The 20577-nt window shown below is 40.6% G+C and overlaps 1 protein-coding gene across 1 annotated transcript in view; it reads left to right on the plus strand.

The window, feature by feature from the left end:
* ITGA8 (integrin subunit alpha 8) overlaps positions 1 to 20577 on the plus strand; it is a 190630-nt gene that overhangs the window by 87662 nt on the left and 82391 nt on the right. The window contains exons 14-19 of the mRNA XM_027559856.1: positions 1482 to 1527; positions 5735 to 5842; positions 12451 to 12506; positions 13129 to 13283; positions 15757 to 15894; positions 16384 to 16451. Of these exons, the coding sequence (XP_027415657.1) occupies positions 1482 to 1527; positions 5735 to 5842; positions 12451 to 12506; positions 13129 to 13283; positions 15757 to 15894; positions 16384 to 16451 (571 nt within the window). The remainder of the gene's footprint in view (positions 1 to 1481; positions 1528 to 5734; positions 5843 to 12450; positions 12507 to 13128; positions 13284 to 15756; positions 15895 to 16383; positions 16452 to 20577) is intronic.

The following is a 20577-nucleotide window of genomic DNA, read 5'->3' on the forward strand; positions in this document are numbered from 1 at the left end:
TGCAGCTTGTGGTGGGACCACAAAACTAGCATGAGTTTTTTTTCTTCTTCACAGTTTCACATATATAAGATTTTTTCTTACTGTAGATCTTAGCAGCTTTAGCGCAGGATTTTGTTTCTTACTAAGTGGAGAATGTTCACCTTTTCACTTAAAGGAATCACTTAGGGCTTCTCTTTAGCACATTTTAATTGCTAGCATCACTCCTTTTTAATTTTTTTTGGTCATGCCCTGCAGCATGCAGGATCTTAGTTCCCCTGACCAGGGATCGAACCCATACCCCCTGCATTGGAAGCGTGGAGCATTAACCACTGGAACACCAAGGAAGTCCCTAGCATCACTCCTCTCGCAGTTTAGTGCCATTATTAAGTAAAATAAGTGTCACTTGAAGAAGCACTGAGACGCCAAGTTGGCTACTAAGCAACCACAGATAGGACATGCTGGACCAAGAGGTCATTCACATCCCAGGCGGGATGGCGTGAGATTTCATCACGCTGCTCAGAACAGCGTGCAATTTAAACGTTTGATGATGAGTTGTTTATTTCTGGAATTCTCCACTTAATATTTTCAGACTGTGGTTGACCACAGGTAACTGAAACCAAAGAAGCAAAACCATTAATAAGGAGAGACTGTTATAATATAATATGTCAGTTATTTCATACACTACCAGTCACTCTGCCAAAACCATACTTGCCACCCACGTATTTGTAAGAGCGAAAGGCTGAGGTAAGATGGCAGCCAAACTGCTCTACTTCACCGGTAAAACACTTGCCTTATAGGATTGTTGCTGATAGGGGGATGATAAAACAGTGTGTGTGATGAGCCTGGTACTTAGTAGGCACTTAGCGTATGCTTCCCTCTCCCTTTTTTTCTATTTATTTATTTAGTTGCAGCATGTGGGATCTAGTTCCCAGACCAGAGATTGAACCCAGGCTACATGCTTCAGGAGTGCAGAGTCTCAGCCCCTGGACCACCAGGGAAGTCCTTTTTTCTTTTTAAATTAGTTTTTCATTGGAGTATAGTTGCTTTACACTCTTACGTTAGTTTCTACTGTACAGCAAAATGAATCAGACATACATATACGTATATCCCTTCCCTTTTGGACTTCCTTCCCATTCAGGTCACCACTATGATCTTATTTACAAATCAGAAATAGAGACATAGGCACTTCTTCCCTTATGATTTAAGGTGTGTGCCTTGGGTCTGGAGGATATGGCATTATGACGAATATCTGAAGCATTTCTAGAAGGCTGGCCTTCCTGAGTCCAGTAGGGTTGGAGATCTATGGATTTATGTGTCATATTGAGTTACAGTGAAGTTCCTATATCCTTTCCAAAATGCCTTAGGAAAGCCGTGATTTGCTGTTCTTGTTTGTATGACTCTCATTCTGCAATCGGCATATCAGGTTGCTCTCTGTGCTATTTATAATTAATTATGAGTTTTGATCAATTCTATAAAATTTGTGCTTCTGTGTTTTTTTTTAGATTTAATTGTGGGTGCATTTGGAACAGGAAAAGTAGCAGTTTACAGGTATGTGGTTGATGGTCTGCAAATTTGTTTTTTTTATTATAATATATTAACTTCAGGTGTTGGAGAAGGCAATGGCACCCCACTCCAGTACTCTTGCCTGGAAAACCCCATGGACAGAGGAGCCTGGTAGGCTGCAGTCCATGGGGTCACTAAGAGTCGGACACGACTGAGCGACTTCACTTTCACTTTTCACTTTCATGCATTGGAGAAGGAAATGGCAACCCACTCCAGTGTTCTTGCCTGGAAAATCTCACGGACAGCAGAGCCTGGTGGGCTGCCGTCTATGGGGTCACACAAAGTCGGACACGACTGAAGTGACTTAGCAGCAACTTCAGGTGTATGACATTCAATATTTGTATATATTGCAAAATGATTACCATGATAAGTCTTATTAATTACATCTATCACCACATAGTTACAACTTTTTTTGGCCTGTGATAAGAACTTGTAAGATCTACCCTCTTAGCAACTTTTCAATATACTTTATATATAACAATAACACAGTATTATTAACTATAAGCACCATGCTGTATGACTTATCTTATAAATAGTAAATCCCCATGACTTACTTATAACTAGACGTTTGTACTTTTGACCACTTTCACCCATTTCCATCACCCCCTCTCACTGCCATCTCTGGCAACCACCAATCTGTTCCCTGTATCTATATGTTCATCTTGTGATTTTGATTTTTGTTTTTAGATTGTACATATAAGTGAGATCATATGATATTTGTCCTTTTCTGAATTTTTCACTAAGCATAATACTCTCAAGGTCCTTCTGTGTTGTCCCAAAAGGCAAGATTTCCCTTTTTGTGGCTGAATAGTATTCTGTTGAATATGTATCTTTATTTCTTCATTGATGGACACATTCTTCTAGTTGTTTCAGATGCATTTCCTCTTTGTTTTTGGTTTTGCCTTAAATTATTTCTTTTGGAGAACATTGAGATGCTTTTTTTAAAGTTTGGAGGAATATTTTCCCCTCAGTATTTTTCCCTTTCTTTCAACCTTTCTGTTTTTGTTCTCATATCTCATGACCAAACTTCCAGCCTCTACTAGCATAATGTTAAATAAGATATGGATCTTAGTGGAACTTACAAAATGACACATTTTTTAGATGGCCCTCAATGTAAATACTTCTCTTTGCTTTGGAAATGAATTAAAATGTGCTTATACATAAGGAAGGTGGGGCAGGGGAATGGTATTATGTACCCTGGCCTCTGTAATCAAGTGTGGACGCTAAATTAGGGAATAGAAATACTATCCAAGAATTGGTAGTCTCCAAAAACAAGCATTGAACAATTCAAATATGACAGATCTGGATTTTAAAATACCTAGCCATTGCACCTCTAATCCAATTTGACTGTTGTTCTTATAAAAAGAATGCACGGTGAAGAGACAGACACGCATACAAGGAGAAGACCATGTGAAGATTGGAGTTAGGCTGCCACAAGTGAAGAACTTTCAGAAGCTAGGAGAGACCCCTGAATGAATCCTTCCTTAGAGCTTTCAGATAAAACATGCTTCTCCCGATCCCTTGGTGTCAATAAATTTGTGTTGCTTAAAAAAAAAAAAGAAAAACCTGGCCATTCCAGACACTCACCCATTTGTACTCTTGGGCAAGTTTCTGTAACTTTCTGAGCCTCAGATTTTTTTTTCATATGTCAAATGGGCATAATACTTACATTATAAAGTTATTTTGTTAAAAGGATTGAGACTGTGCATGTAAAGTAAACAGAATAAGTAACCAGTAGGCAGTGATCAAAAATTGAGATTCTGTTTTCATGTTTAAAAAAGTGTTACAGGAATGTAAGACACCAGGTAAGGTATCAAAAGGCAGAGAGCTGATCCAGGTGTTCTGGGCACGTGACCTAGCACAAACCTAGGTCAACTCCCCTAGGGATTCTAAAGTTGGTTTCCTTAAGGAGGTAGGATTATCACCATCAGTACTAAGACATCCTCAGAGAGTTGATGTATACCAGCCGCTCTCCATTTCAGGGAGTAGAGAATCAGGTGATTGAAATGCTCAAAGTACAGGAAGGAATGGGACTGTGTTTGTGGCCATGAAGCAGCAGCACTTGGAGCTGCTGCTGCTAAGTTGCTTCAGTCGTGTCCGACTCTGTGCGACCCCATAGATGGCCTCCCACCAGGCTCCCCCGTCCCTGGGATTCTCCAGGCAAGAACACTGGAGTGGGTTGCCATTTCCTTCTCCAATGCATGAAACTGGAAAGTGAAAGTGAAGTCCTAAGTCGTGTCCAACTCTTAGCAACCTCATGGACTGCAGCCTACCAGGCTCCTCCGTCCATGGGATTTTCCAGGCAAGAGGCACTTGGAGCTGATGGAGTGCAGTTGTCTCGTGGTCCAGCCACTATGCTCTGAATCTACATTTGCAACAAGGCCCTGTTTCCCATAAACGGCTCCCAGTCGATTACTGGACACAATAGGGATACAAACAGGCCCACCTGGAGCTCCACAAACAGGCAACTTTGGCTTAAGACCCTCCTCCCCGAGTGCCCCAGCTGGAGCTTCTTTCCCAGGTTGCCTTTTCTTTCCTTGTTCATTCCCAGGGATCAGACCTACATCACACTCTGTCTTGTGTGTCTAATCCTGTTTAACCTGCTTTTCCAAGGCCTGGAGCTCACACAATATTGAAAATAAAAATCACCTAACAGCGTACATATAGTATACAGGAGTTTAGGAAAATTCCCACTAGGCGCCATTATGGTAATCATGAAATCCTCTAAAGCAGTGCCCTAAACAACACGTTGCCCCATGGCCCAGCCCTACCACCTGTCAGAGGAAAACTTAAGCAGCATGGCATCATCTCACATTGTCATCTGGACATCTGGCTCCCAGCTCTCCTGTCTTGGCACCAAGCTTTAAAAATTTGCCCCATTCCCTTTCCCAGTGATTTACTTTCTTGTCTGGTTTATCCTCACCTAGGTGGTTGGAATTGAGTTTATTCTGTATTAGTCCCTTTCCTCCAGCTCGGCTGCACAACAGAATCACCTGGAGGGTGTGTTTGACATTCGGGTGCCTGGCCTTGACCCCCAGGGGTTCTGATTCAATTGCTCTGTGGTGAGCCTGGGTCTGGTTTCTGTTTTAAAGCTGTTGGCTGCTTCTGTTGTGCAATCAGGACTGGAGAACCATTGCTCTGTATGAAGCACAGAATGAGTCCACCCACCCTCAAGGGTTTAGGTCAATCTGCAAAGCTTGGCTAGAATATTGCCAATCAACATTTAACAATCCCCACTGGCCATCTATTTTACATGTGGTGTGTATGTTTGCACATTACTTTCTCCATGTGTCCCGCCTTCTCCTTCCCGCTGTGTCCACACGTGTATTCTCTATGCGTCTCCACTGCTCCCCTGCAAATAGGTTCATCAGTACCGTCTTTCTAGAGTCCATATACATGAGTTTATATACGATACTTGTTTTTATCTGACTTACTTCACTCTGTATAATAGGCCGTAGGGAATTCGCTGTATGAGTCAGGGAGCTCAAACTGATGCTCTGTGACAACCTAGAGGGGTGGGATGGGGTGGGAGGTGGGAGGGAGGTTCAAGAGGGAGGGGACATGTATATATCTATGGCTTGACTCATGTTGATGTATGGCAGAAACCAATGCAATATTTTAAAGCCATTATCCTTCAATTAAAAGTAAATAAATTTTTTTAAAAAGTAAAAAAATAACAAAGCAAAAAACATTTAAAAGTCCCTATGCAGGGACTTGCCTGGTGGTCCCGTGGCTAAGACTCCATACTACCAACACACGGAACCCAGGTTCAATCCCTGGTCAGGGAACTAGACCCCACATGGCACAACTAAGACCTGGCACCTCCAAATAAATAAAAATTCAAGTACTTACAGGTGTGACACAAGTGACTGTAGGAGGATGTATTTCTTCATATTCAGATGTGAATGTGGATAGACTAGCAGATCCCAGGGAAGTATTTCATAGCCATGTCACCAAAATAGTGTGAGCACTCCATAGACAGAGCAGGTCCGTGAATGCCGCTTTGCTCCACGGTCTCACAGCTCCATAATATTCATGAGCAACCAGAGGTGTCTGAACGTAGCTGGTTGAATCCTGAGCCCACCTGTTCACGCAGTGAGGGGAACTCTTGGCACTGGGGCTGGGAATGTTGGCAGTGGCTTCTGCCTGCTGCTCGCGGGACTGGTTAAAGCCGTGCATCTTCTCCCTGCAGAGCGAGGCCGGTTGTGACGGTGGGGGCCCAACTTCTCCTGCAGCCGGTGATCATCAATCTGGAAAACAAAACCTGCCTGATTCCAGAATCAGTGGCACCTGTGGCCTGGTGAGTTTCTACAGTGCTTCTTGCCCTCTTGTGTGAACTCAGATCACCTGGGAATCTTGTGAACCTGCACTTCGGGGGCCATAAATCAGGGGCGGGACCTGAGACTATGTTTCTGAAGATGCTCCAAAGTGGTGCTGATGTTGCCAGTCTGAGCACCACATCCGAGTAGCCAGGAGTTAGTCTATTAAAAAAAAAAGTAACTGACACAATGCTGATCTTTCGCTGTCGACTTGTATGAAGGGTATGTCTCCATCTTCAGGCACAACATGAGATGAAAAACAAAACTAACCTGAGAAAATTCCCAGCCAAGCGAATCTTGGAGTTCTTTTAAAATCTTGGCATACTAAAACCAACATTAAATAAACTGAAAATATAATAAAAAAAATCTTGATGCTTGTATTTGCATATGCTTATAAACACTTTCCAGACATATGTATTGTCTTTTTTTTTAAATAATGGGTCAGATTGGGTCAGATTACTCACTTTCTGTGCTGAAGACAGATGTAAGTTTTATAACCTCACATGTACAATGAGATGGAAGGTAAATGTTATAGAGATTTTTGTGTCCTCACCTATATTTGGGGGGCTATGATCTCATCATCAGAAGCAGCAGTAAAATTATGGTTCCTTAGCCTGTACTGTAGGAGAACACAGTTTAGACATCTGAGAATTTTCCTTCTGAATCTGGCCAGTCACCTGAAAGGACCAAGAAATAGAACTTGAGTGTAACACAGCTCAAGGAACTGCCAGTTTGCTTCTCAGTATGTAGGTCCTCCAGGGTCAGAGGTCTGTCTTATTGGGTAATGCTTTAGGGTAATATTCTCTGATATAGACACAAGTTTGGCCCAGGGTCTCAGCCTATGCAATTGCCCAGCTTGACCCCAGAACCACAACTTTTGGGCCCGACTATGTAGGACCCTTCTTTCTCCAGATTTTAAAAGGACGTATAGAACTCATTCCTGGCAACTTATCAAACCCACAACCTGGGCATGTTATAACCAATTTAACAGAGGCTATAACATACCTCTCTGCTTTGAAGGCAGACACCCACAGGGGTATCCTATTGGTAACATCTCCACACAATTCAACCATACCATCACCCTGACTCACCCTCTGACATTAGAACAAAATTGGAACACAGCCAAAACACTGTCCAAACCGAGATCAAGAAATCCAAAAAAAAAAAAACCAAAACAAAACTACTCCCCCTCCCAAGGATCGTGACTTTTTGGTCTCTAAAATACAGGTACCATGTAAGACCCCTTTTGCTATAGATTCCAATAGTTCCTCACCCCCTACCATCTGCACAGGGTAGGACCCAGTAAACATCTCCAATTGCTCCACACTTCTCACACAGTCACTAGTCTGGGGCAACAAACCTGCTTTTTAAAGTTCTGTGCAACATCCAGGGCTTCCCAGGTGGTGCTAGTGGTAAAAAATCCACTTGCAACAGAGGAGATGCCAGAGACATCTCGATCCCTGGGTTGTTTGGTGGTTTAGTCACAAAGTTGTGTCCGACTCTTACGCCTCCATGGACTGTAGCCCGCCAGGCTCCTCTGTCTGTGGGATTCTCCAGGCAAGAATACTGGAGTGGGTTGCTGTTTCCTCCTCCAGGGGATCTTCCCGACCCAGGAGTCGAACTTGAGTCTCCTGCATTGTAGACAGATTCTTTACTGATTGAACTACAAGGGAAGCCCCAATCTCTGGGTTGGAGAGTTCAATCCTCAGGTTGGAAAGATCCCCTTTAGGAGGAAATGGCAACCCACTCCAGTATTCTTGCCTGGAGAATCCCATGGACAGAGGGGCCTGGTGGTTTATAGTGTACAGGGTCGCAAAGAGTCAGACACGACTGAACACACACACACACTCCAAAAAATCAACAAATATTTGGAGTGTTTTAGATCTGCCCCCATTTTCTAGAAGACATGGCATAACTCAGATGATATGGTCAGCTCCTGAGAAAGTCAGAATGCAGAACACATCAGTCTAGACCCTTAGAAAAAGGGTCCCCAACCTCCAGACTGTGGACCGGTACCTCCTGTCAAACTAGCGTCAGCATTAGATTAGAAGTAAAGTTCACAGGGAATTCCCTGGTGGCTCAGAGGATAAGGCATCTGCCTGCCATGCGGGAGACCAGGGTTTGATCCCTGGGTTGGGAAGATTCCCTGGAGAAGGAAATGGCAACCCACTCCAGTATTCTTGCCTGGAGAATCCCATGGACAGAGGAGCCTGGCCAGCTACAGTCCACGGGGTCGCAAATAGTCGGACACGACTGAGCGAGTTCACTTCACTTCACTTCAAAGTTCACAGTAAATGTAAGCCCTTGAATCATCCTGAAACCATCTCCCCCAACCCCTGCTCCGTGGAAAAACTGTCTTCCACGAAATCAATTCCTTGTGCCAAAAAGGTTGAGGACCACTGTTATAGAATGTATTCCCAGCCAGTTTCAGCATGTTGCTCACGGCCTCTGGACAGGGGTTCATACAGGAATCAGAGCCTTTAAGGGTGGAGGATAAGGGGTGTGGACGACCTTGAAGAATTTCTTTGCTGGGACCTCTCAATTTGGGGAGGACTGTCTTCCCCTCAACGAGCTTCTGAAAGTAACTGGGAAATGCCCTGGGCACATTTAAAAGGGTATGAAACCATAAAGTATTATAATGAAAGCCTGCTCTGAGGAAATATGTGAAAAAGCCAGCATCTCTCTGAACCCTGGATGAAATGAATATGAAAGGAAGAATGAGGACTACTTGAGCACGTGTCCCCATGTCTCTGTTTGCACGTTCATGACTGAACGGACTTCTAGACTGAGTTCTTTAAAGCATATGTGTAGGGCACACTCTGGTGTAAAATCTTCCTATGAACTAGATTATCTTTTCTAGGGATTTTTTGGTTTTTGAATTTTTTTTTAAGTTTTTGGTGTTTTCAACAGATCATAGGATCTGTTTGGTCTTGTGGAAAGAATATTACTTTTCAACAAGAATTTTTTTTCATGAACTCGTGTTGCATTAAATCAGATTACTTAGATAAAATACAATTTGTTATGTGGGCAAATAACAGTTACTTGTTTGGTTCTGTTGCATCCATTTTCTGAAAGATGTTTCATTTTCACATGAAAAAATTTTGAATGGGTGGCTCAGAGTGTTAGAAGATGCGAAATTAACTGCGGGTTCAGTCTCAAATGTGTTTCTCAAATACTTTTTAAGATTTATTATAGGAATTTAGTCCAGTATTTCCAAAATGATTGAAAGGTATTTGTTGATTTTCTTTTCTGTAGTTTTTGTCTGTATTTGATATAATTTTATATTGTACATATTAAAACTATTAAGTCAACCTCTAACTGGGAAATAGTTCTCCATTTCCCTCAATGAGAATTTCTATACCTTTCAAACAGCTATGTAGGTTTATAAAGTTTCTGCTACTTGCATTTCTAAACTAGAAAACAAAATAAAGCCAGCCTATAAATATTCATCTAATTGTTATTGAATGAGAAAAATTAAAATTAATAAAAAATATTTTACAAATGTAGAAGTTCATAAACTGTCCCCTTTTCAAATTTGAAAAAAAACTTTTCAGTTACACCTAACTTTATGTAAAATCTATTATTAGCTATCATTGAAAGAGTATTGAATTAGCTTGATTGAAAACTGAAGTGCTTTGTATTTTTAAGTCCTGTTTCACATTTATTTCATTCTTCCTCCTCCATACGTGGCTATGAACACCATTACTTCACAGTATAATTATTCCAACCATTGTTGCATCAGGTTAGGACTAGTGTTAGAGGATTTGTGATATACTTTCCTGCTTTCTGATGCACCAGAAGTATAGCCCAACAGTCTAAATTTTTAATTATAATTTAATAATCATTCACAGCTTTCCCCAACAACTCAAGTGTTTATTGTAATTAGATGAATACATGTAAGTGTACTTAATAATCTGTTTCATAAAACATGGTGGGGACTTCCTGGCAGTCCAGTGGTTAAGACTATATACATTTCCACTGCAGGGGATGCAAGTTCGATCCCTGTTCGGGGAACTAAGATCCCACATGCTGCATGGCCAAAAAACAATATACACATGATGTACATGTGTGTGTTTATATAGAAGAGAAATATTTTTCTAAATTCAGAATGAATATTTCAGTGAGGTTTTCTTTTTCCGTGAGAACAGAGTGCTGTGCAAGTTATAACTTGGCAACTCTTTTTTTTTGGCTTAAAAACATCTGTAAACAAAATGTGTAGGTTGGACTGCTGTTATCAATAATTCAGTATGAAAAAGCTAAAATCATCCACTTAATGATATAAAGGTAACAGAGAGGGGGAACTAAGTTTAGAGTAACACTCACGGAGCTTCCCAAGTGGCACTAATGTGATGTAGGAGACACGGAGACGCAGGGTCAGTCCCTGGGTTGGGAAAACTCCCTGGAGAAGGAAATGGCAACCCGCTCCAGTACTCTTGCCTGGTAAATCCCATGGACAGAGGAACTTAGTAGGCTCTGGTCCACGGGGTCGCAAAAGAGTTGGATGCGGCTGAGCGCGCGCACAAACACACACACACATAATTCGTAAATCAAAAGTAACCCTTCAACTGATAACATCATTTCTCAATCAAATTCTTCTCCCAAAGAGGAGATAATGTTCACATTCATAACTTAATTTTGCAAAAATTTTTCTGTTTCTTAATTGTGTTAAACAAAATACTGTATGTAAAATTATTTCAATCTACATATAGATCATTTTATTACAAATACGAATTTATCTTATGCAAGCTAATGAGTTTTGTTTGTTTCATGTAAGGATGAACAGAAAAAAAAGCCAATGTACAATCTTAACACGTAACCAAGTACTTCCAAATAAAGTCGGACACAGAAAAAAATTCCAGCTTTGAAAGCCAGACCTGCTACAAAATTTAAAGATGTGATTCACTATTCGTCTTTCTTGAGTAATTCCAACTGAAGTAGAAGTGGGCTGGAATTTGTGATTTCTCTGGGGAAGTGGTACAAACACTTGAAATAGCAGAGACGTCTCGGGAAATGTTTGGCTTAATGGTATGTGGCAAATTATTTACCCTGAAGGGAGACATTGACTGAGGTCACGGCAGCTCGATGAATCCCAGATGTGACACATCTTCATTATATTTGACACAGGAAGCTGACACATAATTAAAGCACAACGAGGGATTATTTACTCCTTTTGGATTCTGTAGAAATGTTCAAATCATACTATAGTATTTACTAATAAACAATGTTAAGGCTGTCATTAAATCATACTTAAGTATTTTCTTGTATTTTCACTTCCTTAGAAATGTGAAAAAGCTTCCTCGTGAATGCTGGCTTTTAGAGCTTGACATTTTTCCGTAGGGAGTTTAGCACAAGCAACAGGCAGGCAGAGACCACTGGCCAGTCTTCATTCTCTCCATGGCCAGATCCAAGTGCAGGCTGTCCTATAAGCCACAGCAGGCCCCTCCCCGGATTGGGTTTAAGCACATTCAAGGAAAAACTATAAAGCTCTCTCTTGCATATCTATCTTCTCTCTTTTTTTGGCCATGCCAGGCAGCATGCGGGATCTTAGTTCCCCGACCAGGGATTGAACTGAGGCCCCCTGCACTGGGAGTACAGAGCCTTAACCACTGGATCCCCAGGGAAGTCCCCTCCATCCTCTCTTTATTGCCCTTACACACAGTATCATTGTGCCTACAGAGCCTGAGACAGCCATTCTCCTCTCCCCGTTTTCTTTCTTTTCCCTTCCTCTTCTGGTATCTCTCTGTCTCAAATTATATCCCAGCCCTGGCAAGTAACTGCCGAGTCCCCATCTGCTTCCAAGAAAAGTGGATTCTGGTTCATTGTACTGTGATGCTCCATGCCTCTCTGAATTAAGTCCAAATTCTTTTTTTTTTTTTTTTAATTGAAGTGTAGTAGATGTATAATGTTATATAAATTACAGGTATACAGTATAGTGATTCACAATTGTTCAAGGTTATACTCCATTTATAGTTATTATAAAACAGTGGCTATGTTTCCCATGTTGTACAATATGTCCTGGTAGCTTATTTTTTACCTACAAGTTTGCACCTCTTAATCCAAATTCTTTAATGTGATTTTCAAAGTCCTGTTCCCTACTGATCGACCAAGCCTCACTTTCCTCAGCTTCCTGGTCCTGCTCTAATGCACCAAACATGCCAGATTCCTTCAGATTCCTCAAACTGGGGTCACCTCCAGGCTGTATCACTAAGCTGCCCCCTTACTATTCTGCCCAATTCTTTACTTCCTAGCACATGGAAGATATTTATATGTCTTTCTTGAATAAAGACAGCAAGTAATTGATTAATGAATCCACTGATTAAATTAGTTGACCTCTAGTAATATTTCTAAGTATTACCTTCCTATGTAATAATATCACCTTTCTTAATTGTATTAGACTTGTAAGATATATATATATATCAATCAATAAATAATAAATATGTGCATATTTATTTGTTTAATTGTGTGTGTACTAAGAGATGTATAGAGGAAAAATAACATATTTGTTTATCTGGGGTGAGGAAAAGAAAGATTGCTGCTTCAGACTGAAAAGTTTGTTAACCAGAAAACTATTAACTATTATTTTCTCTAGCTTTTCTTTAAAAGTGTGTGCATCTGTGGCAGGCCAGAACATTGCAAACACAATAGGTGAGCATATTTTCATTTTCTATTCCTCTACCATATTAAGAAAATTCACTAGTAAGTGGACTTCCCCGATGGCTCAGTGGGTAAAGAATTCACCTGCAATGCAGGAGGTACAGGTTTGATTCCTGGGTCAGGAAGATCCCCTGGAGGAGGAAATTGCAACCCACTCCAGTATTCTTGCCTGGAAAATCCCATGGACAAAGGAGCCTGGCAGGCTACAGTCCATAGGGTCACAAAGAGTTGGATATGATGAGCAATTAAACACAAGCACTTCACTGCATAGACCACGTGAAACTCTCAAAGAGCTCTTTATTCACACAAAAATTTCTGTTATATATATGGGAACTTCTACCTAAATACTCCTTGAATAATTGGTATTGTCTATAAAAACAGATACAATTATGGGGGGAAATGACTGTGTAAAACCATCATAAAACAAGTTTTTAAGTTTGGGGAGTATTTTATCAAATCTACACAGCTCATGTATTGTTTGTGATCCCAACTATGGCAAAAATGTTTCCTGAATAAGCAAGGTGAAACGGGAATTCTCTCTGATAAAGCACTGCATTCACTGAATACTTTTCCTTTCTGGATTATATTTGCTTTACGTCTTTCTGTCCTTTAGGCCTGACCGCTGAGGTGCAGTTAGACACCCTGAAACAAAAAGGAGCCATTAAACGTACACTCTTCCTTGATAACCATCAGTCACATCTCATCTTCCCTCTCGTGATAAAAGGGCAGAAATCCCTCCAGTGCCAGGATTTTATCGTTTACCTTCGAGTAAGTGTTTCAGAATCAAACCTTTTTGGCCTCTCACATTCAAATCAAAACTCTAATCATTTTTGTCCATTTAAACCATCACAGTGGTTCTCACGGGCTTCCCTGGTGGCTCAATGGTAAAGAATCTGCCTGCAATGCAGGAGACCTGGGTTCAGTTCCTGGGTAGAGAAGATCCCCTGGAGGAGGGCATGGCAACCCACTCTAGTACTCTTGCCCAGAGAATCCCATGGACAGAGGAACCGGGCAGGCTGCAGTCCATAGGGTCACACGGAGTTGGACACAGCTGAAATGATTAAGCAGCAGCAGCAGTGGTTCTCACAGACCCACACCTATTTTCACTTGATCGGAGGAAACTTGAGGACCACACACTCCTATGTTGAGCCTGACTTCAGTCAACCTGATAATATATTGCCGTTACTTCCTAAGTTGCTTCTTTTTCTTTTTCCTTTTAATTTTTTATTGTAGTTGATTTATAATGTTGCATTAATTTCTGCTAAGCTGCTTCTTGTTTTGAATATACTCTTAGTCTTAATACTAACTCAGGTGGTTTTCATTTCTTCCTCCCCTTCCCTAAAACACGAAAGTCAGACACAATTTATTTGAACTTTTATCCTGCATGAGGATGTTTGGCCAGATTTTATCAAGGTGCATCTCTGAGCCAACTCAGGAAAAGGGTGAGGCAGTCACAGGCTTTATTGAATGTAAGTTATAATTATATTTTTAAAGCAATGCATTCTTTTTAAAAAAACTTTTTAGTTTATATTGGAGTGTAACAATGTTGTGATGGTCTCAGGTGAACAACAAAGGGACTCAGGCATATCTATACATGTAGCCATTCTCCCCCAAACTCTCCTCCCATCCAGCCTTCCACATAACATTGAGCAGAGTTCCTTGTGCTACATAGTAGGTCCTTGTTGGTTATCCATTTTTAAATATAGTAGTGTGTACAGGCAACTATTAGTTCCTTCTCGAAGTCTGCAAGTCTCTTTCTGTTTTGTAAGTTCATTTGTATAATTTCTTTTTAGATTCCACCTATAAGAGATGTCATACGATGTTTCTCCTCTGACTTAACTTCACTCAGTTTGACAACCTCTACGTCCATCCATGTTGCTGCAAATGGCATTATTTCATTCTTTTTAATGGCCGAGTAATATTCCATTGTATAAATGTACCACATGTATCCACTTCTTTATCCATTCCTCTGTCGATGGACATTTAGATTGTAAGGCAATGTATTTTTACAATAACTCCTAAGCCTCTATTAAATTAAAAATCCAAAATGTGTATGATACAGTTATTTCATCTTCTTACCAATGATAAGGTGGTAAAGACTCTTTTCAGTTGGTCTTCTCTTTGAGGGGACATAATAATGGAAAACCCACAGAAAGCAGAGTTTAAAAATAAAGTAGATGACTAATGAGAACCTACTGTATAGCTCCGGGAACCTTACTCAGTGCTCTTTGGTGACCTGAATGAGGATATCCAAAAAGAAGGGGTCTATGTATATGTATGGCTGATTCACTTTGCTGTACAGCAGAAACTAACACAACATTGTAAAACAACTATACCCCAATAAAAGTTAATTTTAAAAAACACATTCTGGAATGAAAAGCCAGCACGACCCCTGTGTCTCATTATGACTGATGCTGGCATGCATCTGAAGGCTGGCATGCCTACTACACAGTTTGGGAGCCTCTGTGTGCCCAGACCTTATTGCTGGAGCTACCCCCTCACTCCCAGCAAAGTTCTGGTTCTTTTCTAAGGGAACTTCAAATGTTCTGAAGGTGTTTTGAAATTCATACGAATAAGGACTTTAAATAAATGATGAGAAAGGAAGAGAATCGAGAGGTTTTCTTTCTCTGAGCACAAGAGGGCTTATAAATTCTGCCGACCTCATCAAAATAAAAATCCCAGTTCATGAAACTCTCAGTGACTTTTACTGTGCATCTGTTTTTTATGTATAGAGCTTCTGTGGCAGCTCAGTGGTAAAGAGTCTGCCTACAATGCAGGAGACCCGGGTTCCATCCCTGGGTTGGGAAGATGCCCTGGAGAAGGAAATGGAAACCCACTCTAGTATTCTTGCCTGGGAAATCCCATAGGCAGAGGAGCTTGGCGGGCTACAGTCCATGGGGTCACAAAGAGTCAGACATGTCTGAGCACAAACATAAGCTTTTAACTATGTGATTTGACCCATTCGCGTGAGTTGTTGAAGACCTGGAGAACCTAAAGATTGCCACTGGAAGTATGTATTTCATCAAAGGTACAGCTCTAAATGACCCCATCTCTGAACATAGATTCATGAAGCTGGCTCTTCTGTGCTACATCCATCAGCATGTGCCTAAGCCCGCTGGGGTGGTAATTACTTCATCATTCACTTGCATTGAGCGAAATCAAATGTTGCCTGCCTTTCAGCAGCTAACATCTTGCAGCCATTTTACAGAGCCTTTCTTGAGTTTGTGATTATTTTCTCTAGGATGAGACTGAATTCCGAGACAAATTATCTCCAATCAACATTAGTTTGAATTACAGTTTGGATGAATCCACTTTTCAAGAAGGTCTGGAGGTGAAACCAATATTGAACTACTACAGAGACAATGTTGTTACTGAACAGGTAGGTCCTGGACCATCTTGGATGGTATAATCTCAGTCAGGCCCTGGGCACTGCTCCCATGACCTTAAGACAAAATCCGTCCCATTTTGTTTTCATTCCTGCACACACGCTTATAACATTTGGGAGATTTTCCGAACACGTTTCTTGAAAGACCGCATCCCTGTGTTTTCGGAAGCCCTTCCCCTTGTGCAACCAAGATTTAATTTGTTCAAAATGTGACTGTAATAGAAGCAATACAGCCTGTAATCCTCAAAACACTGCCAGAGTAGCATTCTTTACAGACATTTCAGATTGAATTGGAATCGGGCTCTTAAGTAAACTAACCTATATGGGAAGGTCACTGCCAAACACAGTTTCTAGCTGGGTGGACTCAAGCAGATATGCAAGGAAATCTTTGGTTTAACTTGTGGGATCATTCATAATTTTCAAAAAAAAGGATGGGATGTGGGTTTTGTCAGATTCTTTCTGATACATGTTTGCACAACTCAGGCTCACATCCTGGTCGACTGCGGAGAAGATAACATGTGCATTCCTGACTTGAAGCTGTCAGCTAGACCGTAAGTTTAAATAAATAAACTTGTCCATTTTGTCTAATGGAATACAGGTGTTTATTTAAAGCTTCCCTGGAGAAAGTATATACTTCCAACTACTACCCAAAATGTGCTGCCTGAAATTCTTGAGCTCAGCTACCCTTTGGGCTAGCCTATGGTTTGGGTCAGTATCTTTGTCATTGGTGTCAAGTGAGACACCCTAAGACATTGCCTGGGCTGTTTCATCTTTCAGCAAAAGTAGGGGGAAATGTTTTTGTTCGAAGTTAACTCATCTCTGGGTGGTTCCGGTTATATTTATTTGCCTCCGTCTTGTGGGCAAAGGTTCAGACAGGCTGGTTCCATCAATACCTTTGCTGAACCTGTTTTTGCAGCTCCCTATGACTTAGAGGCATCTTTAAAATGGTCAAAACAAAAGTAATTTTGATTTACTGGAAAAAAAATGTTAATGTGACTCAATGAAGTAAAGCTGAAGATATCACAAATCAAATAGGAATCCAAGGGCAGTGTCCTGGGACTTCCCTGGTGGTTTAGTGGTAAAGAATCCACCTTGCAATGCAGGGAACCCATTGTTAGTCACTCAGTGGTGTCCGACTCTGTGACCCTGTGGGCTGTAGCCTGCCAAGCTCCTCTGCCTATGGAATTCTCCAGGCAAGAATGCTGGAGTGGGTTGACATTTCCTTCTCCAGGGGATCTTCCCGACCCAGGGATTGAACCTGGGTGTCCTGAATTACAGGTAGAGTCTTAACCATCTGAGCCACCAGGGAAGCCCTCCCTACATTGGCAGGTCAAAACAAAAGTGATTTTGATTTACTGGGAAAAAAATGTTAATGTCACATAATGAAGTAAAGTTGAAGATGTCACAGAATCAAATAGCAATCAAAGGGCAGTGTCCTGGAACTTCCCTGGTGGTCCAGTAGTTAAGAATCCACCTTGCAGTGCAGGGAACATGGGCTCGATCCCCGCTGGGGAAAGCAAGATCCCATATGCTGTGGAGCAACTAAACCCGGGCACCACAATGAGAAAGTCCCTGTGTGGCAATGAAAAATCCTGCTCTCTACCACTCAATCCAATACAGCCAAGTAAATAGTAAACAAATGCATTTTTTTTTTTAAATGGCCGTATGCTGTTAATAGGATTCATTATAGTTTTAAAGATGTTACCTTTGGGGGCAACTGAGGAAAGGGCACATGGGATCTCAGTGTTATTTCTTATAAGTGCATGTGAATCAATAATTGTCTTAAAAGTGTTTTTTTTATGTCACACACACAAAAGTATGTTTTTTAATAGGAAGTGAAATTGTTTCAATTCTGAATAAACCTTTACTATCAAAAATTCTAGCGTTTTCCCCAGTTGATTCATATAACTCATCATTTAAGACTTCTTAAATGTACCCAGATTATTGTACCCAGCAAGGATTTCATTCAAGTATGAAGGAGAAATCAAAAGCTTCTCAGACAAGCAAAAGCTGAGAGAATTCTGCACCACCAAACCAGCTCTCCAACAAATACTAAAGGATATTCTCTAGACAGGAAACACAAAAATGGAGTATAAATTCGAACCCCAAACAATAAAGTAAATGGCAACGGGATCATACTTATCAGTAATTACCTTAAACGTAAATGGGTTGAATGCCCCAACCAAAAGACAAAGACTGGCTGAATGGATACAAAAACAAGACCCCTACATATGTTGTCTACAGGAGACCCACCTCAAAACAGGGGACACATACAGACTGAAAGTGAAGGGCTGGAAAAAGATTTTCCATGCAAATAGGGACCAAAAGAAAGCAGGAGTCACAATACTCATATCAGATAAAATAGACTTTAAAACAAAGGCTGTGAAAAGAGACAAAGAAGGTCACTACATAATGATCAAAGGATCAATCCAAGAAGAAGATATAACAATTATAAATATATATGCACCCAACACGGGAGCACCGCAGTATGTAAGACAAATGCTAACAAGTATGAAAGGAGAAATTAACAATAACACAATAATAGTGGGAGACTTTAATACCCCACTCACACCTATGGATAGATCAACTAAACAGAAAATTAACAAGGAAACACAAACTTTAAACGATACAATAGACCAGTTATACCTAATTGATATCTATAGGACATTTCATCCCAAAACAATGAATTTCACCTTTTTCTCAAGCGCACATGGAACCTTCTCCAGGATAGATCACATCCTGGGCCATAAAGCTAGCCTTGGTAAATTCAAAAAAATAGAAATCATTCCAAGCATCTTTTCTGACCACAATGCAGTAAGATTAGATCTCAATTACAGGAGAAAAACTATTAAAAATTCCAACATATGGAGGCTGAACAACACGCTGCTGAATAACCAACAAATCACAGAAGAAATCAAAAAAGAAATCAAAATTTGCATAGAAACGAATGAAAATGAAAACACAACAACCCAAAACCTGTGGGACACGGTAAAAGCAGTCCTAAGGGGAAAGTTCATAGCAATACAGGCACACCTCAAGAAACAAGAAAAAAGTCAAATAAATAACCTAACTCTACACCTAAAGCAACTAGAAAAGGAAGAAATTAAGAACCCCAGGGTTAGTAGAAGGAAAGAAATCTTAAAAATTAGAGCAGAAATAAATGCAAAAGAAACAAAAGAGACCATAGCAAAAATCAACAAAGCCAAAAGCTGGTTCTTTGAAAGGATAAATAAAATTGACAAACCATTAGCCAGACTCATCAAGAAACAAAGAGAGAAAAAAAAAAAAAAAAAAAGACTTCTTAAAATATTTAATTAAAAGTTTATGGCTTCCCTGGTGGTTCAGTGATAAAGAATCTGCCTGCCAATGCAGGAGATGTTGGTTAGATCCCTGGGTCAAAAAGAGCCCCTGGAGAAGGAAATGGAAATCCACTCTAGTATTCTTGCCTGGGAAATCCCACAAACAGAGGAAGCAGGTGGGCCACAGTCCACAGGATCACAAAGAGCTGGATACGACTTAGGGACTAAACAGCAAAGAAATAGAAACTGCATTTTCACTTAGAAGCATTCATGGGGCACATAGAAGCATTCAAGGGGCACATTACAGATAATGTGATTATTTCTTGCAGTAAAAATATCTTAATTTATTAAATTTAAATGTTATACTTTCTAATAATTAAAAAGGAATGGCAATTAGAATACACAAGGTAGTACTTTCTGAACTCTGGCATTAGAATACTATACCCTTTGTAAAAGCTTGTTTAATTTTCACCTTATTTAGCCATGACCAGGGTATGTATGCAAACTAGCTTGTCACAGATATCAACTTGTCATCAGATGGAATCTTATCCTTTTTTGTGTTACAATACCATGAAAACTCCCTATATCAAAAAGTTTAAACAAAACATTCTTATCCAAGAAATGTACTATTGGAATAGTCTAAAGAATAAATTACAAACTATTTCATTAGAAAAAAAAGAATCAAAGGACTTCTCGGTGGTTTGTGATGGAGACACAGCAGTCCAGCCCTGGTTCTGACTGCATTGTATTAGGGGAAGAAATAGGTCTGAGGGGTAAATATCCTATGGCAGAAAAAGCATAGGAAGAAACTTTATTTGCCTCTGTCTTGTGGACAAAGGATTCAGACAAGCCGGTTCCATCCACATCTTTGCTGAACCCGTTTCTGCAGCACTCTGTGACTTAGAGGCATCTTTAAGATGGTCAAATCAAAAGCAGTTTTGATTTGATGGAGAAAAAAATGTTAGTGGCACTTGATGAAGTAAAGCTGAAGATGTCACAAAATCAAATAGGAATCAAAGAGCACCCAGTAAAAGTGTGCTCCTCCCCACCTCCTTCAACCCAGACCCGCCCCAGGACCTATCTCACTGCCAGTGTGGAATCTTCTTGGTAACCGCTCATTGGGACCTTTTCCAAATTTCATAATTTAGCGAGTGTCCAAAGCAATATCTTCGATTAAGGGTCAAAAGTAGGCTTTTCCAAATGCTGGTTCGATTAGAAGTTTGGAGGGAATTAAATTTCTTCAAAATACCCCCCAATCTTCCAGTAGTTGTTTGAGATCTTTTGTCTGCCTTCTTCTTCCCTCTTAGGTTCCCCTTTATGTTGCCCACGCCTCCTCCTCGTACTTTCTAAATCACCTCTTTCCTTCTCTTCCTGCTGT

This window comes from Bos indicus x Bos taurus, chromosome 13, assembly GCF_003369695.1.
Source record: "Bos indicus x Bos taurus breed Angus x Brahman F1 hybrid chromosome 13, Bos_hybrid_MaternalHap_v2.0, whole genome shotgun sequence".
Lineage (NCBI taxonomy): Eukaryota > Metazoa > Chordata > Mammalia > Artiodactyla > Bovidae > Bos > Bos indicus x Bos taurus.